Genomic DNA, 21,767 nt, shown 5'->3' on the forward strand with positions numbered 1-21,767 from the left:
AGTCTTCCAATCCAATCTACTGATCTTACAGAAGAAGAAACTGAGAACAAAGGAGGTACAACGACTTGCCTATGGTCACACAGATATGAAGCAGAAGACCCATAATTTGAATTCAGCTACTGTTTCTTCATACTGCAACATATTTCCTTCCACTTAAGTAGAATGAGTCCTTGAGAGTAGCCTGGGGCATTTAGAGGTTATGTAACCTGCTTAGGGCCCCACAGCTAATATGGATCAGATCTGAATTTAGCTCTGTCTGACTCTAAGTCTGGTATGCTACCCATTACTTCTCAGTGTCTCTATGGAAGTTTGGCACCATTGAAACAGAGAGCTAGAAGGGATCTTCACCTTGTTTTACCTTCCACCCAGCATCCAAGCTGTAACCAATATCCCTAGAATGAATTATTCTTGATGGTAGGTTGCTACTAAAATTCAGTACATCTGTTAACTTAAAGCTTAATGCCATATTGCTGCCCATTTGGTTGAGTTCTCCAAAGGACAGCTTGACCTCCTAGGTCAAATTTTCTCTGTATTGCTATGCAGAATTCAGTATGAATGAAAGTATTCAGTTCTTTCTTATCATTTAAATCACTCTCTAGAACAAGTTAACCTGGGAGAATATTTTAATTCCATTTGGAAAAAAACAAAACAACGTTCAGTCCCTGCTCTGTACAATTCACAGCACCAGGCACTGGTGATAAAGAAAAGGAAAAAGACATAGTCATTGTCCTTTATATATAGTCTGTCGGGCGGCTAGGTGGCACAGTGGATAAAGCACCGGCCCTGGATTCAGGAGGACCTGAGTTCAAATCCGGCCTCAGACACTTGACACTTACTAGCTGTGTGACCCTGGGCAAGTCACTTAACCCCCATTGCCCTTAAAAAAAACCCAAAAACAAAACAAAACAAAACAAAACAAAATATATATATATATATATATATATATATATATATAGTCTGTCCCCAAAGTCTTAGTCCAGTTTTAAGTTTTAATAGCTTCACAAATAGGTAGCTTTCACAGCCACTCCTCTCTCTTTGGATTTCTTTCTAAATAATATTTAAAATATTTAAAAATATATACACACCTATATACATATATGTATGCATTTATATATCTTCAAAGTGGTGGCAGCATTTAGGCTTTGGCTGTTGGAGAAAGAATTTCAAAAGGAAGACAAGCTATTTCAAGACACAGAGCGTTCATACACTATACACAAATGTATACCTACATAAATATGCACACTACACACACACACACACACACACATATATATATGTACACATATATAGAATGAGAGAGAGAGAGGGAGAGAGAAAGGAAGAGAAGAAAAAGGGAGACAGATATCTCTACCTATCTAGAACAAGAGATTGAGAGAGGAAGGGAAGGAGATGGTAGCAGGATAAGCTAAATTCACAGAGGAAAATAAAATAATTTATTGTATGATAAATACATAATTGAGATCCCAGAAAAGGGGTATAGGTGAATGTAAAAGGGAGAAATCCTTTATATTAACCTCCTTGCTGCCCTCAGTTTCTTCATTTGTAAAACAAGGATACTGAACTAGATAATCACTGAGGTCCCTTCTTGCTAGAGGTCCACGGGTCCTATGGTCCTATAAGATCAAAGAAGGCTTCACAGTGGTGGGAGCACTTAAGCTGTGGCTATTAGAAAAACAAGAATTTCAATAGGAAGACACCACATTCCTAGGGACGGAGAATGACCTACACAATCTCATTTTCTACAGGAAGCCTTTCCAAATCCCCCTAAATTTTAGTACCTTCCCTGTCAATGATTTCCTATTTATTCTATACCCAGTTTGCTTTGAATGTATTTGTTTACTTCTTATCTCCTCCATTAGATGGTAAATTACTTGAGGACAGGGACAATCTTTTACTCTTTTTTGTTTCTCCAGCATTCAGCCCAGGGCCTGACACATAGTGGGCATTTAATAAATGTTTACTGATTGACTGACCTTTCTTATTTCCATGCATTTGTATATGTCAACAACTGCAAAACATCAATGCTCCAAAATTACACACGTGGCCCTAAAAAAGAGATGAGAAGACTTTCCCACACCATTCTTTTACAGAGGTGAGAGACGCATGGGGAGCAGAACACCAGAAAAATGTTTAGATTTTTCTTTGATGTAATGAAATATTTTGTCTTTTCTCCTCCTCTTCCTTTTTCCTTTAATTTTCTTTAAAATATTGTTTGTCATATGGGATTGCCCACTGGGAAGGAGAGAGAGCTGCTCAAAGAAATTTGGTGATATAAAAACAAAAGAACTATATGACTTATTTTTTAAAAGAGTCAATGATGTCACACTGATTTTGTGTAAATGGGGAACATACTAATAACTGTTTAGGATCTATACAGTAGTAAGCAGTAGGAATTTGTGTTATCTCCCCCCATTCAGGGTTACCCTTGTGAACTTGAGAAAAACCGTTTGAGTTCTAACCACAGTGGGTGGTCCTGTTTTGGGGAAAAATATACAAATAAACAGGAAAAAACAACCCTGGTGATTTGAGGGTAGGTTGGGGGCTATGAAGAGGGAGAAAGGAAGTGGGGGAAACAGAGGGGGAGGAGGGAGAGAGAGACAGAGACACAGACACACAGAGAGAGATATGTCAGATGTGACATTCATGTGCTATGTTGTTCACATGATTGGGTTGAAGAGTAAACCCAGGATACACTCTGAAAATGTTTTGAGGGCTACACTGTAGAAGGGGAAATATGGGGCTGAAGCAGCAATTTGGAGGCTCTTTCAGTAGTCTAGGTAAGGGACTAATTAGGGTCTAAACTAGAAGCAGTGTCAGGAAGAAGAGAAAAAAAAACCAGGTGGATGCAACCACTATCTCAGAGGAAGAATCTGCAGGATTTGGCAACTGACTGGATGTAGAAGTTGAGGGTGAGGGAAGAGTCAAAGACAGCACTAAGGTTTGGAGTCACAGTGACTTGAATAATGGTGCTGATATCAAAAGAAATAGGGAGTCTGAAGTGGAGAGACTCAGTAAGAAATACTTCCACAAAGCCTGCAGAATCCTAAAGCTATACCAAGATCCTGTGTGACACTGGAAAGATGAGACCCAGCCTTCAAGAAACATTGCAGTATCTTACCTTATTTAACTGAAAAAACAACAACATGGAGGCTTAAGCCTAAGTGTCTCATCCCATTCTAATCCACTCAAGATCTTTAGAAGGATTGGGGAGGAAGTTGAACGAAAGGGGACAGTAAATAAGATAAATATCCTAATTGGAAAGCAGCGACTGGACTTCCTACATTTTCTCTGCCAGCCTTGCAGATATTAACCATATTAACTACTGTCATCCCACACTACATATTTATCACCATCATCCTGCCTTCTTTAGCATATACTGCAGAAGTCTACAGAGAGTTGTCCATTCAATTCAGTTCATTAAATGTTTTTAAACACCAGTAATGCACTGTGCTAGGCAATGGGAACACAAAACCAAGCAAGCAACCTCCCAAAAAATCCCTCACCTCAAGGACTTTACCTTCTTGAGGAATTCAAAGTCTTCAGAAATGAGTAGAGACAAAGTATGCACAAAATAATAGAAAGTAACATCAAGAGGGTGAGAGTATGACCAACTCAGGGTATCAGGAAAGGATTCATGTGGGAGGTGGCACCTGAGCTGTGCTATAAAGGCCAATAAGGGATCCTAACTGGCAGAGGGGAGGAAGGGATACATTCCAGGTACAGGGATAGATACCAACTATGCAAAGTTGCAGAGGTGGGAGATGGAAAGCTTTGTATCAGGAACAACTAGTTAGAAGATCAGTTTGACTAGAAAAGAGAATGTAATAAGGGAGAGTTCTATAAAACAACTGGAGAAGTAGATGGGAGCCAGGCTGTGGAAAGTATTTTGTTTTGTTTTGTTTTGTTTGTTTGTGTAGTTTTTGTTTTTGTTTTTATCGGGGCAATGAGGGTTAAGTGACTTGCCCAGGGTCACACAGCTAGTAAGTATCAAATGTCTGAGGCTGGATTTGAACTCAGGTCCTCCTGAATCCAGGGCTGTTGCTTTATCCACTATATCAGCTAGCTGCCCCTGTAGAAGATGTTTTTTTGTTTTGTTTTGTTTTGTTTTGTTTTTTAGGGCAATGAGGATTAAGTGATGTGCTCAGGGTCATAAAACTAGTAAGTGTTAAGTGTCTGAGGACACATTTGAACTCAGGTCCTCCTGAATCCAGGGCCGGTGCTTTATCCACTGCACCACCTAGCTGACCCTGTGGAAGGTTTTAAGAACTGTGTTGAGGAGTTTCTATTTTATCCTATTGTCAATAGTGAGCTTTAAGATTTTTGCATGGTGAAGTGACATGGAAATACCACTTTGGCAGCTAAGTGGAGTAAAAAGGGAAGAGACTAGAAGCAAGGAGCCCAGTCCAGAGGCTTTTGCAATAATCTGGGTGTGAGACTGCGAGTTCCAGCAGTGGTATCAGAGGAGAGGAAGGGATGGATATGAGAGATGGTGGGAGCTGCTGAAACAAGACCCGGCATCTAGCTCATGTGGCGAATGAGGAAGAGGGCAGAGTTGAAGATGACTCCTATTATCGTGACCACAGGGTGAGTCCCGTCACGCTCTGAGAGATCTGTTTTCTCATGTATAAAACGATGACTTCCAAGTTGCCACCAGTGCTGATGTTTTTGTGACTGAATGAATCGGTCTCTCAGGAACCTATTTTAAAAATTTGGACTCGTCTATTTTCAAAGATTTTCCTAATTTGGGGCATTTTTATTCTGAAGAATAGTGTTAAGATATTTACTGTGGCTGGACTTTCCTTTTAAAAAATGATTAAGGGTAAGAAACTCCCAATACTAAGCATGTCTTAGAGGATTATTTGATATTCTGGATGCAATTCTAAGCTAATTGCTGCTGAAGTCAAAGCAACCACACCCTGAGGCATGCATAAATTCTCATAAAAGTGATCATAATTTTACTATTTATGGAGAGGCACTGTGGTGTAGCAAATAGATTACTGCATCCGGAGCCAAGAGAGACCTAAGCTTAAATCCTGCCTTGGGTACTTCCTAGCTTTGTGTCAAGACACTTCATCTCTGAGCCTCAGTTTCCACTAGACTCCACCACCGTCCTCTCTCTACCTGCCTTGTGGCTTGGCCCAGACAAGGTTTAACTCTTTCAGTTACAGAATTCTTAATCTGGGATCCCCTGCTATCCGGAATGCCTCCTGGGGTCCACTATATTTAGGCAGACTCAGCCATACTTCATTATGCTCCTTGGCCATCTTCATGCCAGATTCCTTGCTACTGTGTTTGACCCGTCTCCTGCTTTTCTTTCAACCTCCTGAACCACCTTCTAGTTCTGTAGCTCCAATCAAATCAATATGGCTACTAAAAAGAGTGTGGCAAAGACACTGGAGTGGTTCGCCATTTCCATCTCTGGCTCCTTTTATAGATGAGAAAACTGAGGCAAACAAGGTGAAATGAGTTGCCCAGGTTGCACAGCTAGTCAATGTCTGAGGCTGGATTTGAATTCAGGAAGATGAGTCTTCATGACTCCAGGCCTTGGCGCTCTGTGCTCTATGTGCTACCTAGCTGTCCCCAAAGTTTTAGGTTTATGGAATTATTTCCCCACAACACTGGAGCACAAATTTAGAGCTAAAGGGGACCTCTGAGGTCATCTAATCCAATCCCTTGCATTTTATGTGTGAGGAAATTGAGACCCAGGACACAGAAATGACTTGTGCAAAGTGTCAGAGGCAGGATTTGAACTCAGATACTGTGTCTCTAAATTCACTACTCTTTCCACTGGGCAGAGTTATTATTGTTATTTCTTCCCCAGCTCAAAGCCAGGACAGTTCCACTGATTCATTTGATTCCTAATCCACTATCCCTTCTCCCCTATTCCATGAGCCTTCGTGCAACCTTGTGAGGGAGGTTCCGTGTGTGCATTATATTAATTAATTAATCCATCAATCAATAAGAACTTATTGAACATATATTGTGCACAAAATTCAGGGGACCCAGAAAAATAAAGCAGACCCTGATCTCAAAGAGCTTATATTCTATCTGGGTGACAACTCACATTAATAGATCATTTTAACATTTGCAAAGACCCTTATATAAATTCTTTTGATCTTCACTATAACCTTATGAGGTAAGTACCATAGGCATTATCATCCCCTTTTAGTAGGCAGGGAAACTGAGACTCAAAGTGGTTAAATGGCTTGCCTTGGTCACAGAGTGAGCAGTGGGATCAGAAATTTCACAGATAAGGAAAATGACTAGCCCAGAGTCACAGAGTAAAAGTTTCTGACCTAGGATTGAAATCCACATTTCCTCTTTTTAAATCCATCATCCTCTCCTTGCGCTCTACTGCTTCTGATAGTATTCATTCTGAGGGCTAGTCAACAACCTGGCTGGGTCAGCTTGGGCAGGCAGAATATGCCTCTCATTCCGCCATCCCCTTCAGTCCTCTGGAAGGAATGATGCCGCGCAGCTTGCCAGACTCCTCTAAAGAGTAAGGCATTTCAGGTTTAGCTGCCTGAGAAGTCTAGCAAATGCTTTGGCCATGATTTCCTGCTCACCCTTGCCCAGTCCTTGAGAGCTTAGGAGTTGCACTGTCTGGCATTTTCATCTGCAAACCCCAGAGATGCTAATTTGATTCAATCTAAATGAAATACATTCAATTCCATAACAATTGATTAAATGCCTACTAAGTGCAAGGTACACAGTGGTGGGCATGAAAAAAATAACCCAGTCCCTGCCCTCAAGTAACTTCCTACCTAATGGGGGAGAATACCTCTAGTGCCAGGAAGAGTATAACGGAAGCAGAGACATGGTTGGATTCAGTTCAGTTCAACAAACAGACCTTTATGTGGCTGCCCCCATTCTGAGAATGCACTCTCACCTCACTTGTGTCTTTTGGAATCCATGATTCCTTCCCTTCAGGGCTTCACTTAAGAAACCTTTGCTGATTTCCTTTACCTCCACTCCATGGCTGTTTTGTTTCTATTTTATTATAGTAATGCCCTAGCCAGACTCTTAAGTGCCACAAGAGTAGGGATTATTTCTAGTTTGTCTGTCTCCCCAGTGGCTGATATAGTGCCAGGTACACAGTAGGCACTTAATAAATGTTTATTAGAATATACATTCCTTGAAGGCAGGGGTGGGTACCTGGCACATTATAGGTGCATCATAAATGCTTGCTGACGGGATGGCTGACGGTAAGGTGGTAGCTTAATATGCTACAGTCCATTTTGTCCAACATGTGGACAAAGATGCCAAAGGCAAACCTCTTTTTTCTTATCCCTCAATTAAATTCATAAGGAGTAATTTTCAATTCAACACTTATGAAGTGTCTAGTGTAGAGTAATACACTGAACTCTAAAGGAAAGATAATGTTTAGGTTGCCCCCTTATAGAGAGTGTGCCTCAGAGTCAGGAAGAGACAGATCCAAGTTCTGCCCCTGAAACACACTGGTTGTGTGTGATCTGGTGTTAGTCCCTTAACTTCTCAGTGCCCTATGCCTTCTCCAAGAGGAGAAGATGCAGAGAAGCTGAGAAGGAGGTCCCTCACTGGGATTTCCACATACCCAGTGTTGTTTAGTTGTTTCAGTTGCATACAACTCTTCAAGTACCATCTGGGGTTTTCTTGGCAAAGATGCTGGAAGGGTTTGCCATTTCCTTCTCCAGCTCATTTTACAGATGAGGAAACTGAGGTAAATGGGGTCAAGTGACTTTTCCAGGGTCATACAGCTTGTAAGTTACTGAGGCCGGATTTAGACTCAGGAAGATGAGTCTTCCTGACTCCAGTCCTGGTGCTCTGTGCACTATGGAGTCACCTGGCTGCCCATATACTCAAAATTCAAAACAGAAAAAGTGTACACAGCACCATGCTAGGCACTGATGGGCTCTCCTATTACAATGTAAACTCATTGAGGACAAGGGTAGTACCCTCAAAACTTAGCATTGTGACTGGCACATAGTAACAATAATAGGCATTAATCATAATTAATTATAATCTATTAATTAATAATAACATGATAATATTTCATAAATGGTTGACAAATGGCTATGTGTTCCATGCCTTTTCATACCTGGCACACAGTAAACACTTGGAGTGGCTAGGTAGTGCAGTGGACAGATTGACTCAGACACTTACTAGCTGGGTGACCCTGGGCAAGTCACTTAACACTGTGTGCCTCAGTTTCCTCATCTGTAAAATGAGTTGGAGAAGGAAATGGCAAACCACTCCAGCATCCTTGCCAAGAAAACCCTAAAAGGGGTCACGAAGAGTTGGACATGACTGAACTGACTGAACCACAACAATGTGACTTGATAAAGTGCTTTAGGCAACCATGAGAATGGAGACCCCACTTTCATCTGGGAACTTGGCCTGATATTTAAGACTTTCTAAACTGGTTGTTTTCCTTTGTAGTCCTCTTCATATAACACTCTTCTATGATTTGGGAAAGTACACATTTTTTAGTTCCATTAGTTTCTGCCCCCCCCATTTTATTTTTGAACATTAATTCCTAAAGAGTGAAATAATGTGTGTTGCACCAGGCCAACTTCGGAGCCCAAACTTTGCAGTGGGTAGCTTAGGTGTAATCCTGCCTAAAGGCAGGGCAATGGGGCTAAATAACCTTTCAAGGTTCCATGGGCATGGTGGTAAATCCTAAGCCTCAATCCCTTGTGGACAAATAGGAAAAACACCATTAGGAAAGTTCATTAAGAAATGCCTCACTCTGCTGAAGACATGATTGGACTATGGGCTAAATTGCACTTGTCACAGGAGCATAGGGCATCTTTTCTTTCTGACACACACAAAGGATATGATGTGGCTGTCACCCTCATACCATCCACTGGAATTGTACTGTCATATAAGCTACTGTGAGCATGTGTACTTGTGCGTGTGTGCATGTGTGTGTATATGCGTGTGTCCGTGTGTAAATCATGATGCCAAATCAACGTGGTCCACAAGCCAAGGAGGCCCCTTGCAGAAAGCATATTTTCAGTCATTCAACAAACATTTATCAAGTGTGAAGAATTTGGGTTGGGCTATGGAGGGGGATGCACAGTTTTGATAAGATATCTTCACCTTTAATAACAACAATGACAACATTTATATGACACTCTGAGATTTGCAAAACCCTTTAGATGGTTCACACTCAAGCCTCAGAAGAACCCCATGAGGTCTTTGTTATTATGAGACTTATTTTACAGAAGAGGAAACTGAGGCAGAGAAGATTATTTTAAGTGACTTGCTCTGGGTTTTGTAGCTGGTAAATGTCTGAGGCAAGCTTGGAACTCAATTTTTCTTGACTCATAGGATCATAAGGTCACAGAACTAGAATTATTGAAGGGACCTCAAAAGCCATATAGTCCTTACAGAGAAGAGGAAACTGAAGCCCAAGGAAATATAGTGACATGTTCAAGGTCAAAAAGAAAGCATCAGGATCAGCATCTGAACCCAGACCCTCTGACTCCAGAATCAGTGCTCTTTCTGTCTCCTTGTCTCTGCCTCCCTGACTTAGACTCCAAGTTCTGAATTCTAGCAGACCGGGAATCCAGAAGACCTGGGTTCAAATACTGCCACAGACACTTCCCAAGTGCAATAACTCTGGGTAAATCACTTAGCTTCTTTTGGCCTTAATTTTGTCATGTATAAAATGGGGATAAACATAGCATCCTTATCCCAGAGTTGTTGTGAGGATCACATGAGATCTTTGTAAAAAAATTTTTGGCTAACCTTAAAGAACCATTTAAGTGATGATGATGATTAAATGGGGGTGAAGTGACTTGCCCAATTCACACAGATAGTTATTTTTCAGAAGTGGGATTTGAACTCAGAGCTTAAAATTTCTAGAACATGTGACATTTTTTACTATCTTATGTGCCCTCCTTCAGATATCAGGCATATAGACTTGGAAGCTGATAATTTGAATTAAGGGTAGCTAGGTGGCTCAGTGGATAGAGCACTGGACTTGGAGTCAGGAAGACCTGACTTCCAATGCAGCCTCAAACACTAGCTGTGTGTACCTGGGCAAGTCACTTAAGCCTATTTGCCTCAATTTCTTCATATGTCAAATGAGTTGGAAAAGGAAATGGCAAACCCCTCTAGTATCTCCACCAAGAAAGCCCAAATGGGGTCACCAAGAGTTGGCATGAATGAAGTGATTGAACAACAACAAGAGATGAATCCTCCTATCTCACAGTAGAAAAGAATACAGTGTTGAGGACTGAATCCTGAGGAACTTTCATGATTTTCTCATTTTATTTTCAGATCCACACTCCCCTTCTCCCACTTTTCTTGCCTTCCAATTGAAAAAAACACGCAAGAAAACCAACCCCCCATGAAAGAATAAAGGCAAGGGAAATTGACAGAAAAAGAAGGCAATAGAAGCTTCTTGGAGGAAGGGATGGTTTTGGGTTTTGTCTCTGTGTCTTCAAATCAGGGACCTCATATTTGTGAAATGAAAAAACAACAACAAAAGAGAGTGGGGAGCTGGGAGGAATGTGAGGCTAGAAGACCCAGAAGCCAAATGAACAGAGAATATCAAGAAAGGTCAGAGAGAAGAAGGATGGAGTCAAAATAATTGGATGTGACAAGAAGCAGGTCATCACTGACATTTAAGGGAGCAGTTTTCCTAGGGAGAGACAGGATTCAGATTATAAGCATTAAGGGGTGAGTTGGTGGAGGGAAAACTGGCTGCAAGTAGGAAGCCTGTTGATTTAGTTCAACACAGTTGTTAGGGCATTGTTGGATACTGATGATACGAAGACTTTTTCTTTAATAGTATGGTTCTCTTCCTCAACGTGCCTATAATCTGTTGATTAGCCCATTTTCTAGGACTTTCCCCCTCTTGATTTTGCTTTCATAGTTTTGGCATATCTGCTTGGTATTTGCTGGTCTGAATAGCAGAAAAAACTCTGACTTGGAGTTCAGGCTCATTTCTGTTGCTTACTACCTATGTGAGCTTGGGTGAGTCCTCTCAACTTTCTGGGTTTCAAATTCATTCTTTGTGAAATGTGGGGGTTGCTAAATGGTCTCTGGCATTCCTCTGAGATCGACAGCTCTGGTCCTATAATCTCTTCTTCCAAAATATCTAAGTTTTTTGAGGAAAAGGGTTCTTTCTTTTTAATTTTCTTTATGTACCTAGTGCCTGGAACACAGTAGGCACTTAATAAATGCTGGATGAACTTGATAATGAGGGGCAGCTAGATGGTGAAGTGAAATGAGTGCCAGGTTTGGAGGCAGAAAGACTCATCTTCCTGAATTCAAACTGGCCTCAGATACTTACTAGCTGGGTGACCCTGGGCAAGTTGCCTAACCCTGTTTGCCTCAGTTATCTATCTGTAAAATGAGCCAGAGAAGAAAGTAGCAAACCTCTCCAATATATTTGCCATGAAAATCACAAATGAATGGGGTCACAAAGAGTCAGACATGGCTAAACAAAGGGAGGAGAGGGAGAAAGAATAATAGTAAAAATTCCTCAAATCAGGGTGCATGTAGAAAAAAAGGATTTGCACCAGTCTCTGACTCAAGTTTCCCATCTTATAAGCAGAGACTCAGAACTGGGATATGTTATAAAATGAATTGAAAACTAGTTAAATGCTCGGTAATAAGGTATACAAGAGGCAGTGTGGTGTAGTGGATAGAGAATTGGCTTTAAAGACAGGAAGACTTGGGTTCAAAGTTCTGCCTCTTGCAATACTGGCTGTGTGACCTTGGATAGGTCATTTCAATTCTAGAAGTGTACTGAGGACATCATTCTACCTCTCATAACATCGACTCCATTTTAATGGAAAATGAGATAACATTTATTTTAATGCTTTGGCATTATGGAAGTCCATGTAGAAGCATGAGAAGGCTGTGAACAGTCTCCTTGTTGTTTCCCACATTCCACCTGTGTGCTGGTCGACAAGCCAGTACCCTGCCCTGATCTTCCTCCCTCCTCTACTCTGCCTACTAGGAAGTCCTAACTCCTTCAAGGGCTCAGGTCAAGGACATCCTTCTATAAAAAGCTTTTCCGAAGTCTTCAGTCGTCAATGCTCTCTTCCTCCTGAAATTACTTTGTATTTAGGGTAATTTTTTGTATTTTCTCGTCTCTGTACATATGCCACCCGCCCCCACCCCCCCACCCCCGCCCCGCCCCAGGCCAGGCACAGTTTCACTTTCTCCTTCATGTTCACAGTGTCTAGCACAGTGCCTGGTACATTCCCTTATTTCATGCAATCATTCTTGCCACGTTACAAACCCATGTCCCACTATGGCCAGGTGAACACAAGAGAATAATTAATACTGGTCTAGCTTTAATACTGCACCTTTACATTTGGAAGGCTAGAACACATGAAGTGACAAGTCAAAATAATGTTTCTGCTGGCCACATTATTAGACCGATTTTATAGATGAGTAAGCTGAATCATTGAGGAGAAAGACAAGAGTCATACCCAGCAAAGCAGCCTTCTTTAACCCATACATACCATGGCCAGAATGTTTCTATCCCTGCTGTATGTAATTAAACTACTCACTCCCTCCTGGGCTGAACTGAGATAGCAAAAGATCGTAAATGCCAATAATCACAAGTGAGTTTCTACAACTATAAGTGAGAAAGCCCCCAGAGGTGGGCTTTCTTTCTTTCTTTTTTTAATTAAATTTTATTTTCAAATTCATGTTTTTACCTTCCCATCTCTTCTGCTCTCTAATTGAGGAAACAAGAAAAACAACACCCTGTTACAAATGTGTGTTCAAGCAAATTCCTGCATTAGCTGTATGTGTGTACATGTATACTCACATATAAATATATAGATATATCACATATATCTCTATCATCCATCCATCCATCTATCTAGCAATGTGTAGGTATATAAGTGCATACACACATATCTCAACCTGCAACCTGAGTTTATCACCTCTCTATGAGGAGATGCGTAGCATGTTTCAATGTGAGTACTTGAAAATGTGATTGGTCATTGTGTTGATCAGAGTTCCTAAGTCTTTTAAAGTTATCTTTACAATATTGTTGTTATTGTATAAATCATCCCACCAGTTCTGCTCACTTCATTTTGCATCCGTTCATACAAGCCTTCCCAGGTTTTGCTACTCATTGTTCCTTCCAGCGCAATAGTATTTTCATCACCTTCATATACTTGTTCAGCCATTCTCCAATTGATTGACATCCCCTCCATTTCCAATTCTTCACTATAAAATGCTGCTATAAAATTCTTTGTACTTAGGGGTTATTTTCCTCTTTACTTCATCTCTTTGAGGGTATAGACCTAGCAGTGGTGATCACTGGGTCAGATAGTATGCACAGTTTAAAAGCTATTTTGGCATAATTCCAAATTAATTTCCAGAATGGCTCAACCAGTTCTCAGCTCAACCATCAATGCATCAATGCATCAATGGACCTGTTTTCCAAAATCCCCAGCTCTGGCATTTGCCTTTTCTCTTTTTTGTCAATGCTCTCAAACTAGTAGGGATTAGGTAGAACCTCAGAGTTGTCTTAATTTGCATTTTTCTAATTATTAGTGATTTTTACAGCTTTTTTTTCATGTGGTTATCAATAATTTGGATTTCTTCAGATGAATATTTTTAACAAGCAGCTATTTTCTCAGCTTAGAGCCCCATCTGGTTCATAGGTAGAGAAAGGCTTGGAAAAAAGTTATTTTTCATCCACCACTGCACTGATGATGATAAAAATCTGGATAGAGAATGAGTTCTGGGGCTGGAATTAGGAAACTTGAGCTCAAATTTGGCCTCAGACAGTTACTATCGGTGTGACCATAAGCAAGTCACCTAACCTCTGTTTTCTTCTTGTCCTCAGCTATGTAATGAGGATAATAATAGCACCTACTCCCAGGATTGTTGTGAGGATCAAATGAGCTAATAATTGCAGAAATCTTAGAAACTACCCGGCATATGATAGTCACTTTATAAAAGTCAGCTCTTATTGTTTAGGTTTTCAGGGCTGCAAAACCCTTTAATCCAGGTTTTCTTATTTGATCTTCACAACACCCCTGGGAAGAAGGTGTTAATATATCCAAATGAGGAAACTGAGGCTGAGAGAGGTGAAATGACTTGTCCAAGGTCACATAGTTGCTAAGTGTGTGAGGCAGGATTCAAACTCACATACATCCTCCTGACTCCAAGTTTACCTCACTCTCCACAGCACCACTTCACTGCACTGCACTCAGTATATTCAAATAATCTAATGGATGCAGGATTTCATCAATGCTGTTACTCCTTCCAGACATGCCAAGAGCCAACCCAACAAAACCTTCCCATCCCACCTCAGTCTCTTCCATGTCCTCTTGTAAATTTACAACAATTACCCAATATATGCTGGAGGCCTTCCTTGAGTTCTCTTGACATTCTCTGATACCACTGGAAAATCCTGCTTATCTTTTACCCCTGATATGTGGCTGACCCATCTTTAAAAATTTTTGGCTGTACAGTTTTCTTTTTTTGAGGCAGGGAGAAGGTGAGGATCTGGAAGTGCACCCCAATACTGTCCTCTGTCCTCTGAGTGGCATTTGGTATGGCTTGCCCAGCCTTCCCCTCCAGGGATGGATATGAATGGAGGAATCCCGTCTCTCCTCACTTTTTACATGTTTAATTTAGGACTTAACTACAGATGTTTTATCAAGACATTTAACAGAGCCTATTACTATACCAACCTCTGAGGATGTTCTCAGTGCAAAAAATTGATGGCATAAAAGGAAGGGGAAATCAGCTCCATTAATGTGTAAAATGCATATGAAAGATTGGAGAGTGAGAGAGTTTCAATTAAATGCCTCATCATTTCAGTTCTTACCAAGGCACAGTGGATGGAGTGTGGGGGTTGGAGTCAGGAAGATTGGTAATGTAACCCAGGGCAAAACACTTAACTGGTCTCAGCCTCAGCTTCCTCATTTGTAAAATGGGATCATAATAGTGCCCCACATGAACAACAGATAACATTTACATAAGCTTTAGGATTGACAAAGCACTTTATACATATTATCTCATTTCACCCTCACAACAACCCTGGGAGGGAGGTACTATTGTGACCCCTATTTTACCAATGAGAGAACTAAGAGAGGCAGAGGTTAAGTGACTGATCTAGGGTCACACAGGAAATAAGTGCCTGAGGCCAATTTGAACTCAGGTCTTCCTGATTCTAGCAAATCTACCCACTGCATCATCTACTTGCCTACCTCAACAGGTGGTTGTGAGGATTAAATGGGTAACTTAAGCACTATATAGGTGTAAAAAAAATCTCAGTTTAAAACTGTACTAAGGTTTTTGTCCCCCATATAAATAATGATGTTGATGGTGGGGTGGTGGTAGTGATGGTGGCAGTGGTGATGCTGCTGCTGTTGGTGGTGATGGTGATGGCATTATATAAACTGATGTCTTGCAAAGAGATCTGTGGCATAATTAAGGGGTCTGTTGTTTTTCTCTTCCTTGGCCTTTTGATACTTCCACAGTTTGGGATCTCACTGACATGCACAATTCCTCCAGTGGGTTGGTCTGTAACCTATCTACCTTTTCTCACCCCATCTCATCACTATCCCCCTAACACTTTTCATGGGGGTTAACCAAACGGGGACCTTTGTCCAAGTTTCTTAACATTATTTGGGTACCAGTGTATCCCATAGACTTTATATCCACAAATCATTATCCTTTACTTGTTGCTGGTCAGTCTGTCCCTTCTTCTGGTTATGTGTCTCTGTGATAATATCTTATATTCTGTATATGTACAGTTGGCATTGTTAACATGATACTGCATGTAGCAATAGGTGGTTAATTGGATGGATTGTTGGAAGAGTCAGGAAGACCTGAGTTCAAAACCACTGGAATTTTCTCAAAGTCAGTTTCCTCATTTGGAAAATGGGGATGATAATAACACCAACCTCATAAGATTGTTATGAAGATAAAATTGTAATTTCAGCCTAATCATAGGAATATATATATGATCAAAGAATTAGACCGCAAAGAGACCTTAAAAGTAAAGTCCAACTGTCCATGTAAGGATGATAACACTGAGGTTCACAGAACTAAGTGACTTATTTAGGATGATGATTCTATGGGTTTGGTTCTAGGTCTGCACCTGTGTGACTGTAGGTATGTCATTTCTTCTCCCTGGCCTCATTCTCACATCTATAAAAAAGGAGATTATTCTTGAAGAGCCCCTTCCAAATTTAAATGTCTGATCCTTTGATTTTATGAAACAGAACTGAAATGGGAAAGATCTGGTGGGGAGTTGAATATGTATGTCAAGGGAAGAGATGTTGTTGATGGTTTTAGTCATGTCAGAATTTTTGTGACTCCATTTGGGGTTTCCTGAAAAAAGATACTAGAGTGGTTTGCCATTTACTTCTTCAGTCATTTTACAGATGAGGAAACTAAGACAAAACAGAGTTAAGTGACTTGTCCAGGGTCACACAAACTAATAAGTATCTGAGGACCAGATTTGAAACTTAGGGAGATGTTTCTTCTGACTCCAGGCCTAGCACTCTATCCAATTTACCACCTAACTGCCATAGGGAAGAAAAAGATTACTATAAATGAAAAACTCTTTGGTGCTTGTCCAAAAACTCTAACCCAAACCTAATGAATAATTTCATTTTTTTTTGGACGTACTGTTTAACTTCAATGCATAGTTTTCCCTTTTCTATGGCTAAGAAGTGGAACTGCCAATTGGTTATTATGGTGAAGTTAGAAATCTTTCTACACATGAAGTAGGTTTTTGACTAAGTTGTCTGGATCACACATCATTCTTTAATCTTGACTCTGCCAGAGTTCTGGGTTATTAGTATCTTTATCATCCGTCCCAGGGCTGGAGAGCTTTCTGGCTAGAGGCAGGGAAATTAGCCCTAATAAATGGTAAATGCCTCCCTGAGAGGTTTGGGGAAAAATGTCAGCGCTCAGATCCCAGAGTAAGGAAAAAGAGAGAGAGTATGTATATGTGCATTTTAAGTCCAATTGGGGGGGCTGAAAGATCAGGTGAAAGGGCTGAACAAAATGTCTACTACTTTCCTTGTTTTCACTGACGAATCAGGACATATGGCTCACAAATGAGGTTGGATTTAGGAGCCACATCTATGTGTATCAATCAACATAAATGTCTTGAGTACCTACTCTGCCGAGTGCCTGCTCAGGGGCCCCAAGCTACAAGGGAAAAGGAGACAATAATTTCCTGGCCTCAAGAGCTTATAGTTTACTCTGGTGTGTGTGTGTGTGTGTGTGTGAAAATGTATATGTCAGAAGAATTGACTAATTCATCAACATGGGCTAGCTGCTTCCAGCAATGGAGATTGCAACCCATGTATCATATAAATCCAAAGGATCCCACCTTGGATGTTCAGTGGCTATGGGACCTTAGGAAAGCCATTTAACTTCCCTGGGCCTCAGTTACCTCATGTGTAAAATGAGAAGATTAGCCTGGATGTCTTCTGAGGTTCCTTCTGGCTCTAATTAACATACAAATCCAAAAAATCCTATCTCTGATGTCTACTAGTTATGTGACCTCGGGCATGTTACTGGTCTTTCCTAGGTCTCAGTTTCCTTACATGCAAAATGATGTTGACTAGATGGCCTCTGGAATCTCTTCCCATCCTACATCTATGACCTTATAAATAATCAGAGGAAAAGATAGGTTAGGTACCCTCAAATTGGTCATACAATTACTAAGTGTCACAGGTAAGATTTGAACCTGGGGCTTCTTGCCTCTGAGCCTGACACTTGAACCTCTACTCTGTTGCCTTTCTTTTCTTTTTTTTTTGGTGAGGCAATTGGGGCTAAGTGACTTGCTCAGGGTCACACAGCTAGTAAGTGTCAAGTGTCTGAGGCCGGATTTGAACTCAGGTCCTCCTGAATCCAGGGCTGGCGCTCTATGCACTGTGCCACCTAGCTGCCCCTATTCGGTTGCCTTTCAAATGAACCCAGAGATTCTTAATGACTCACTTGTATAGAATGATCTAGAAAGTGCTTTCCTTGCAAAAAGAATAGTGCAAACATTCCAATTTTATGGATCTGGGGTTCAGTGCAGGGGTGGGGTGGGGAAGGGAATGACTTGTCCAGGCTCATAGAGCTAGTAAGCATCTTTTTTTTTTTTTTTTTTTTTTGGTGAGGCAATTGGGGTCAAGTGACTTGCCCAGGGTCAGGGTCACACAGCTAGTAAGTGTCAAGTGTCTGAGGTCGGATTTGAACTCAGGTCCTCCTGAATCCAGGGCTGGTGCTTTATCCACTGTGCCACCTACCTGCCCTGCTAGTAAGCATCATAACCAAGATTCAAACCAATGCTGTCCATTTCCAAGTTCTGTGTGGGGAGGTAACTTAAAGACCATCAAAAGTTAATCTCTACATTTGCCAAATGAGGAATCTGAGGCCCAGAGTCACAGGGAGTGACTTGTCCAAGGTCACTGAGAAACTAAGCAGCCTTATGTTACGCGTTGGTCAATTAGGTGGTCTAAGAAGATACAGGCATTCAGAGGAGGGCTAGCTTGTTGAGGGGTGGAGGAAAGATTTTGTGGGTAAGATAAGGATTGAGAAGGGTGTTGGAAGATGAATATACTCTGGGGGGTGGTGGTGAAGGTGAGAACAATGGGTAGATGAGTAAATGAACTAAGCAAAAACACAGAGGCAAGAGTGAACACAGATACAGCATAGGGTGGTGGGAATAGGGGTAGCAGCAAGTTCACTCATTTGCTTGAAGTGAAGGGACAATGAAGAAGAATAGTGGGAGATAAAATAGGAAAGGCTGGTAGACATGGAGAAACCTCTTGTATCATAGAATCACAGAATTTCAGAACTGGGAAGAGAATGTGATGGTCATCTAGACCAACCCACACTCAAAAGGAATCCCTACTATAATAAGCCAAACACATCATCATACAGCTTCTGCTTGAGCTCCTGAAATAAGTGGCAGCCCACTCCTTCCCAAGGGAGTCCCTTCACTTTTCAACACCTCTGAATCTTAGAAAGTTGATTCTGATATCTGCCCTAAATGCCCCTCTTTCTAACAACTACAGATCACTCCAGTTCTCTCCTCTGGGGCCAAATGGCACAAGCAAAGAATAAGAATATCATGGACTTTGAGAGTTGGACAGGCCATGAATGGTCATTTAAACTAAAGCCTTCATAGAACATACCCAGTTGGCTTAAAGACTCCTATGAGAGGAAACACATGATTTAACCAGGTAGTTCATACTACTGCCTGATGCCTTTAATTGTTAGGAGGTTTTCCTGATATGGAACCTACACTGGCCTCTAATCCCTCAATTCTAAACCATCTTTCCTGTGATAGCCCTTCAAAATCCTGAAGACAGCTACCATGTCCTTTCTTAGCCTTTTCTTTGCCAGAATTAACCTCACCAATTCCTTCAGCGGATCCCTGTATATGTTATCTTGAAGCAGGTTTTGATCAAAACTCTGGAGATCAATAAAGATGTGGCTCCCATGATTTTTGATGTAAGCAGAACCCCTTCAGTTGTTCTTGAGCTGAAGCCATGTCAATGATGGTGTGCATGTGTGTGTGTGTGAAACTGAGAAAGCCATGTGCACAATTATTCTGCAAACAGGAACATAGTTTGGGAAGACAGGCAATGGAAAATGGTTCAAGATTCATTCTAAAGATATTTCGGGGAGAGGGAGAAGAATCCACACATCTGTAAAATCAAGTATAATCATCAAGAGCCTGAAGGAGAGCTCAATAATTCATAGCAATTTAAAGATAAAAGGGAGTCCTTTTTCTATCCCTGCACAGGAATTGGCATAACTCATCTTTCCTGGGGTGAATGGTAGCCGTGTGGATATTTCACTCAGATTTTTTATTTTTTTCAAAGAGCAGGCTCAGTGAGAGAATCTCAAGGCTCTTGGTGAATGGTGTACACTGAAGGCCATTGAGAGAGACCCACAAGTCCCCAATATCTAACCATATGCCTATTTAATTGGCACCTTTAACCAGTGAAAATGTTCCCAAGTAGAACATATCAGTGGACTGATAGAATATGATGTTTCTATTAGTATTAATTAGACCCTCTCATCATCCCCAGTCCTACTCTAAACAGCTAAGAGGACCTGGGCTATATCACAGTTAATAGGAGCAGGGTGATTGTTGCTTAGGCAACAGGATGAAGAGATGCGGGTCAGAATGTGCTTTAAGAAAAAAAAAACAAAGCAAAAGCTGGACTATCTATCATATGAGATGGAAGTGAAACAGATCGAACAGATTTTCTTCTACATTAAAAAAATGTTTCAGCACAAGGACCAATGAGATCAGTCCATGTGGACAGATGATAATTAAATATATTAGATTCCATGGGATGGATGGATATATGTGTGTGTGTGCGTATAAATATGTGTATATATGTGTATGTATATAAATAAAACAAGGGAATGGGTTTTTTGATGCTACTAATAACACTTAAAAGGCATGTGCCAGTATGTTCAGTCTTGCATGGAGATGCCATTTTTATGTGCCTCACATCATTGGTTAATTCACCCAAAATAGCAAGAATTCAAACTTTTTATGTCTTCTTAGTCAAGAAAGTATCCTGTAGATACCTAATTTAACTGAGACCTAAAGGACACTTAAAAGCTTTTGTCAATTCAGTTGAATTGCATGGTGTAGCGGAAAGAGAAAGGAACATGATGTTAGAGGACTGGGGGGCCCAAATCCTACTCCTGTTATGTATGTTCTGTGTGACCTCGGGCAAACCATTCAAACTCTGTGAGCATCGATTTCTTCAACTACAAAATAAAGGGGCTGGGCCCTGATTTTTTAGGGTCCTATGGATGACCTCGAAGATCTTTTCCAGCTCTAGATATCTGATCTTAAATCACTTCAACTCTCTTGCCTCCCTTTCCACTTCTGTAACATGAAGTTGTTGACACAGAAGGCCTGGGATCCTGTGATCCCATGAATCATGGTAGGAGGGTCTTCTATGTGGGGAATCAATCCACTCAAGAGCTAGTAAAGCACTTTAATACATAATCTCATTTGAACTTCACAACAACCCTGAGGGGAAGGCAACACAGTTATTATTGTCCCCATTTGACAGAAAAGGAAACTGGGTTTCCAAGACGTTAAGGGACTTGCCCAGGGTCAAAGAGCTAGAGTCAGAGAGAGAGAGAGAGAGAGACAGAGACAGAGAGACAGAGAGACAGAGAGAGACAGAGACAGAGACAGACACAATTTTTGCATAGAAGTCATCTGGATATGGAGTCCAGTCTTCTACCAACAATGCCATTGCAAGCACAGAAGAGTAAGAGTGTGGAGAAGATCACCAACCTTCATTGTGCCACAAATGTACATACACATGGTAGATCCTTAAACCCCAAACACATTACCACTTTAAGTCACAGGCTGTACAGTTTTCACATGTTTCATTCACAAGAATCTTCCTGTGTGGCGCTGCCAATACTTATTTTAAAACCTGTTTGAATAACCTTTCAGCTCAAGGCATTAAAGGGGATCTCATCTTTACCCACATACGCTCAAAGTTTAGATATAAAGAATGATGAATTATATCATAGGGGTTAAGATCTTCCTGTCCATCAAAGCAGGTGAGGTATTAGGAGATGGAACCTGGGTGCTGCCCACACATTCTATTCTAGATCAGGGCAAGGCTGGAGAGGTTTTTTTAAAGTTCTCTTTCCATTGACATAGAAAGAAGGGATATGGGAAAGATCAGAAGAAGAAAAGGAGGGATGGAGAGAGGTGGAGAAAATGGGAGAGACACATACGGAGGGGAGGGATAGAGACAGAAAAAGAGTGAGAGATACAGGAACAGAAA

The 21,767-nt window shown here is 41.0% G+C and overlaps 1 protein-coding gene across 1 annotated transcript in view; it reads right to left on the reverse strand.

Moving 5' to 3' along the window:
* ANKS1B (ankyrin repeat and sterile alpha motif domain containing 1B) overlaps positions 1-21,767 on the reverse strand; it is a 1,325,415-nt gene that overhangs the window by 489,454 nt on the left and 814,194 nt on the right. Inside the window, 1 exon segment of the mRNA XM_043965259.1 lies at positions 17,368-17,371. Within this exon segment, the coding sequence (XP_043821194.1) occupies positions 17,368-17,371 (4 nt within the window).

This window comes from Dromiciops gliroides, chromosome 5 (genome assembly GCF_019393635.1).
Source record: "Dromiciops gliroides isolate mDroGli1 chromosome 5, mDroGli1.pri, whole genome shotgun sequence".
NCBI lineage: Eukaryota > Metazoa > Chordata > Mammalia > Microbiotheria > Microbiotheriidae > Dromiciops > Dromiciops gliroides.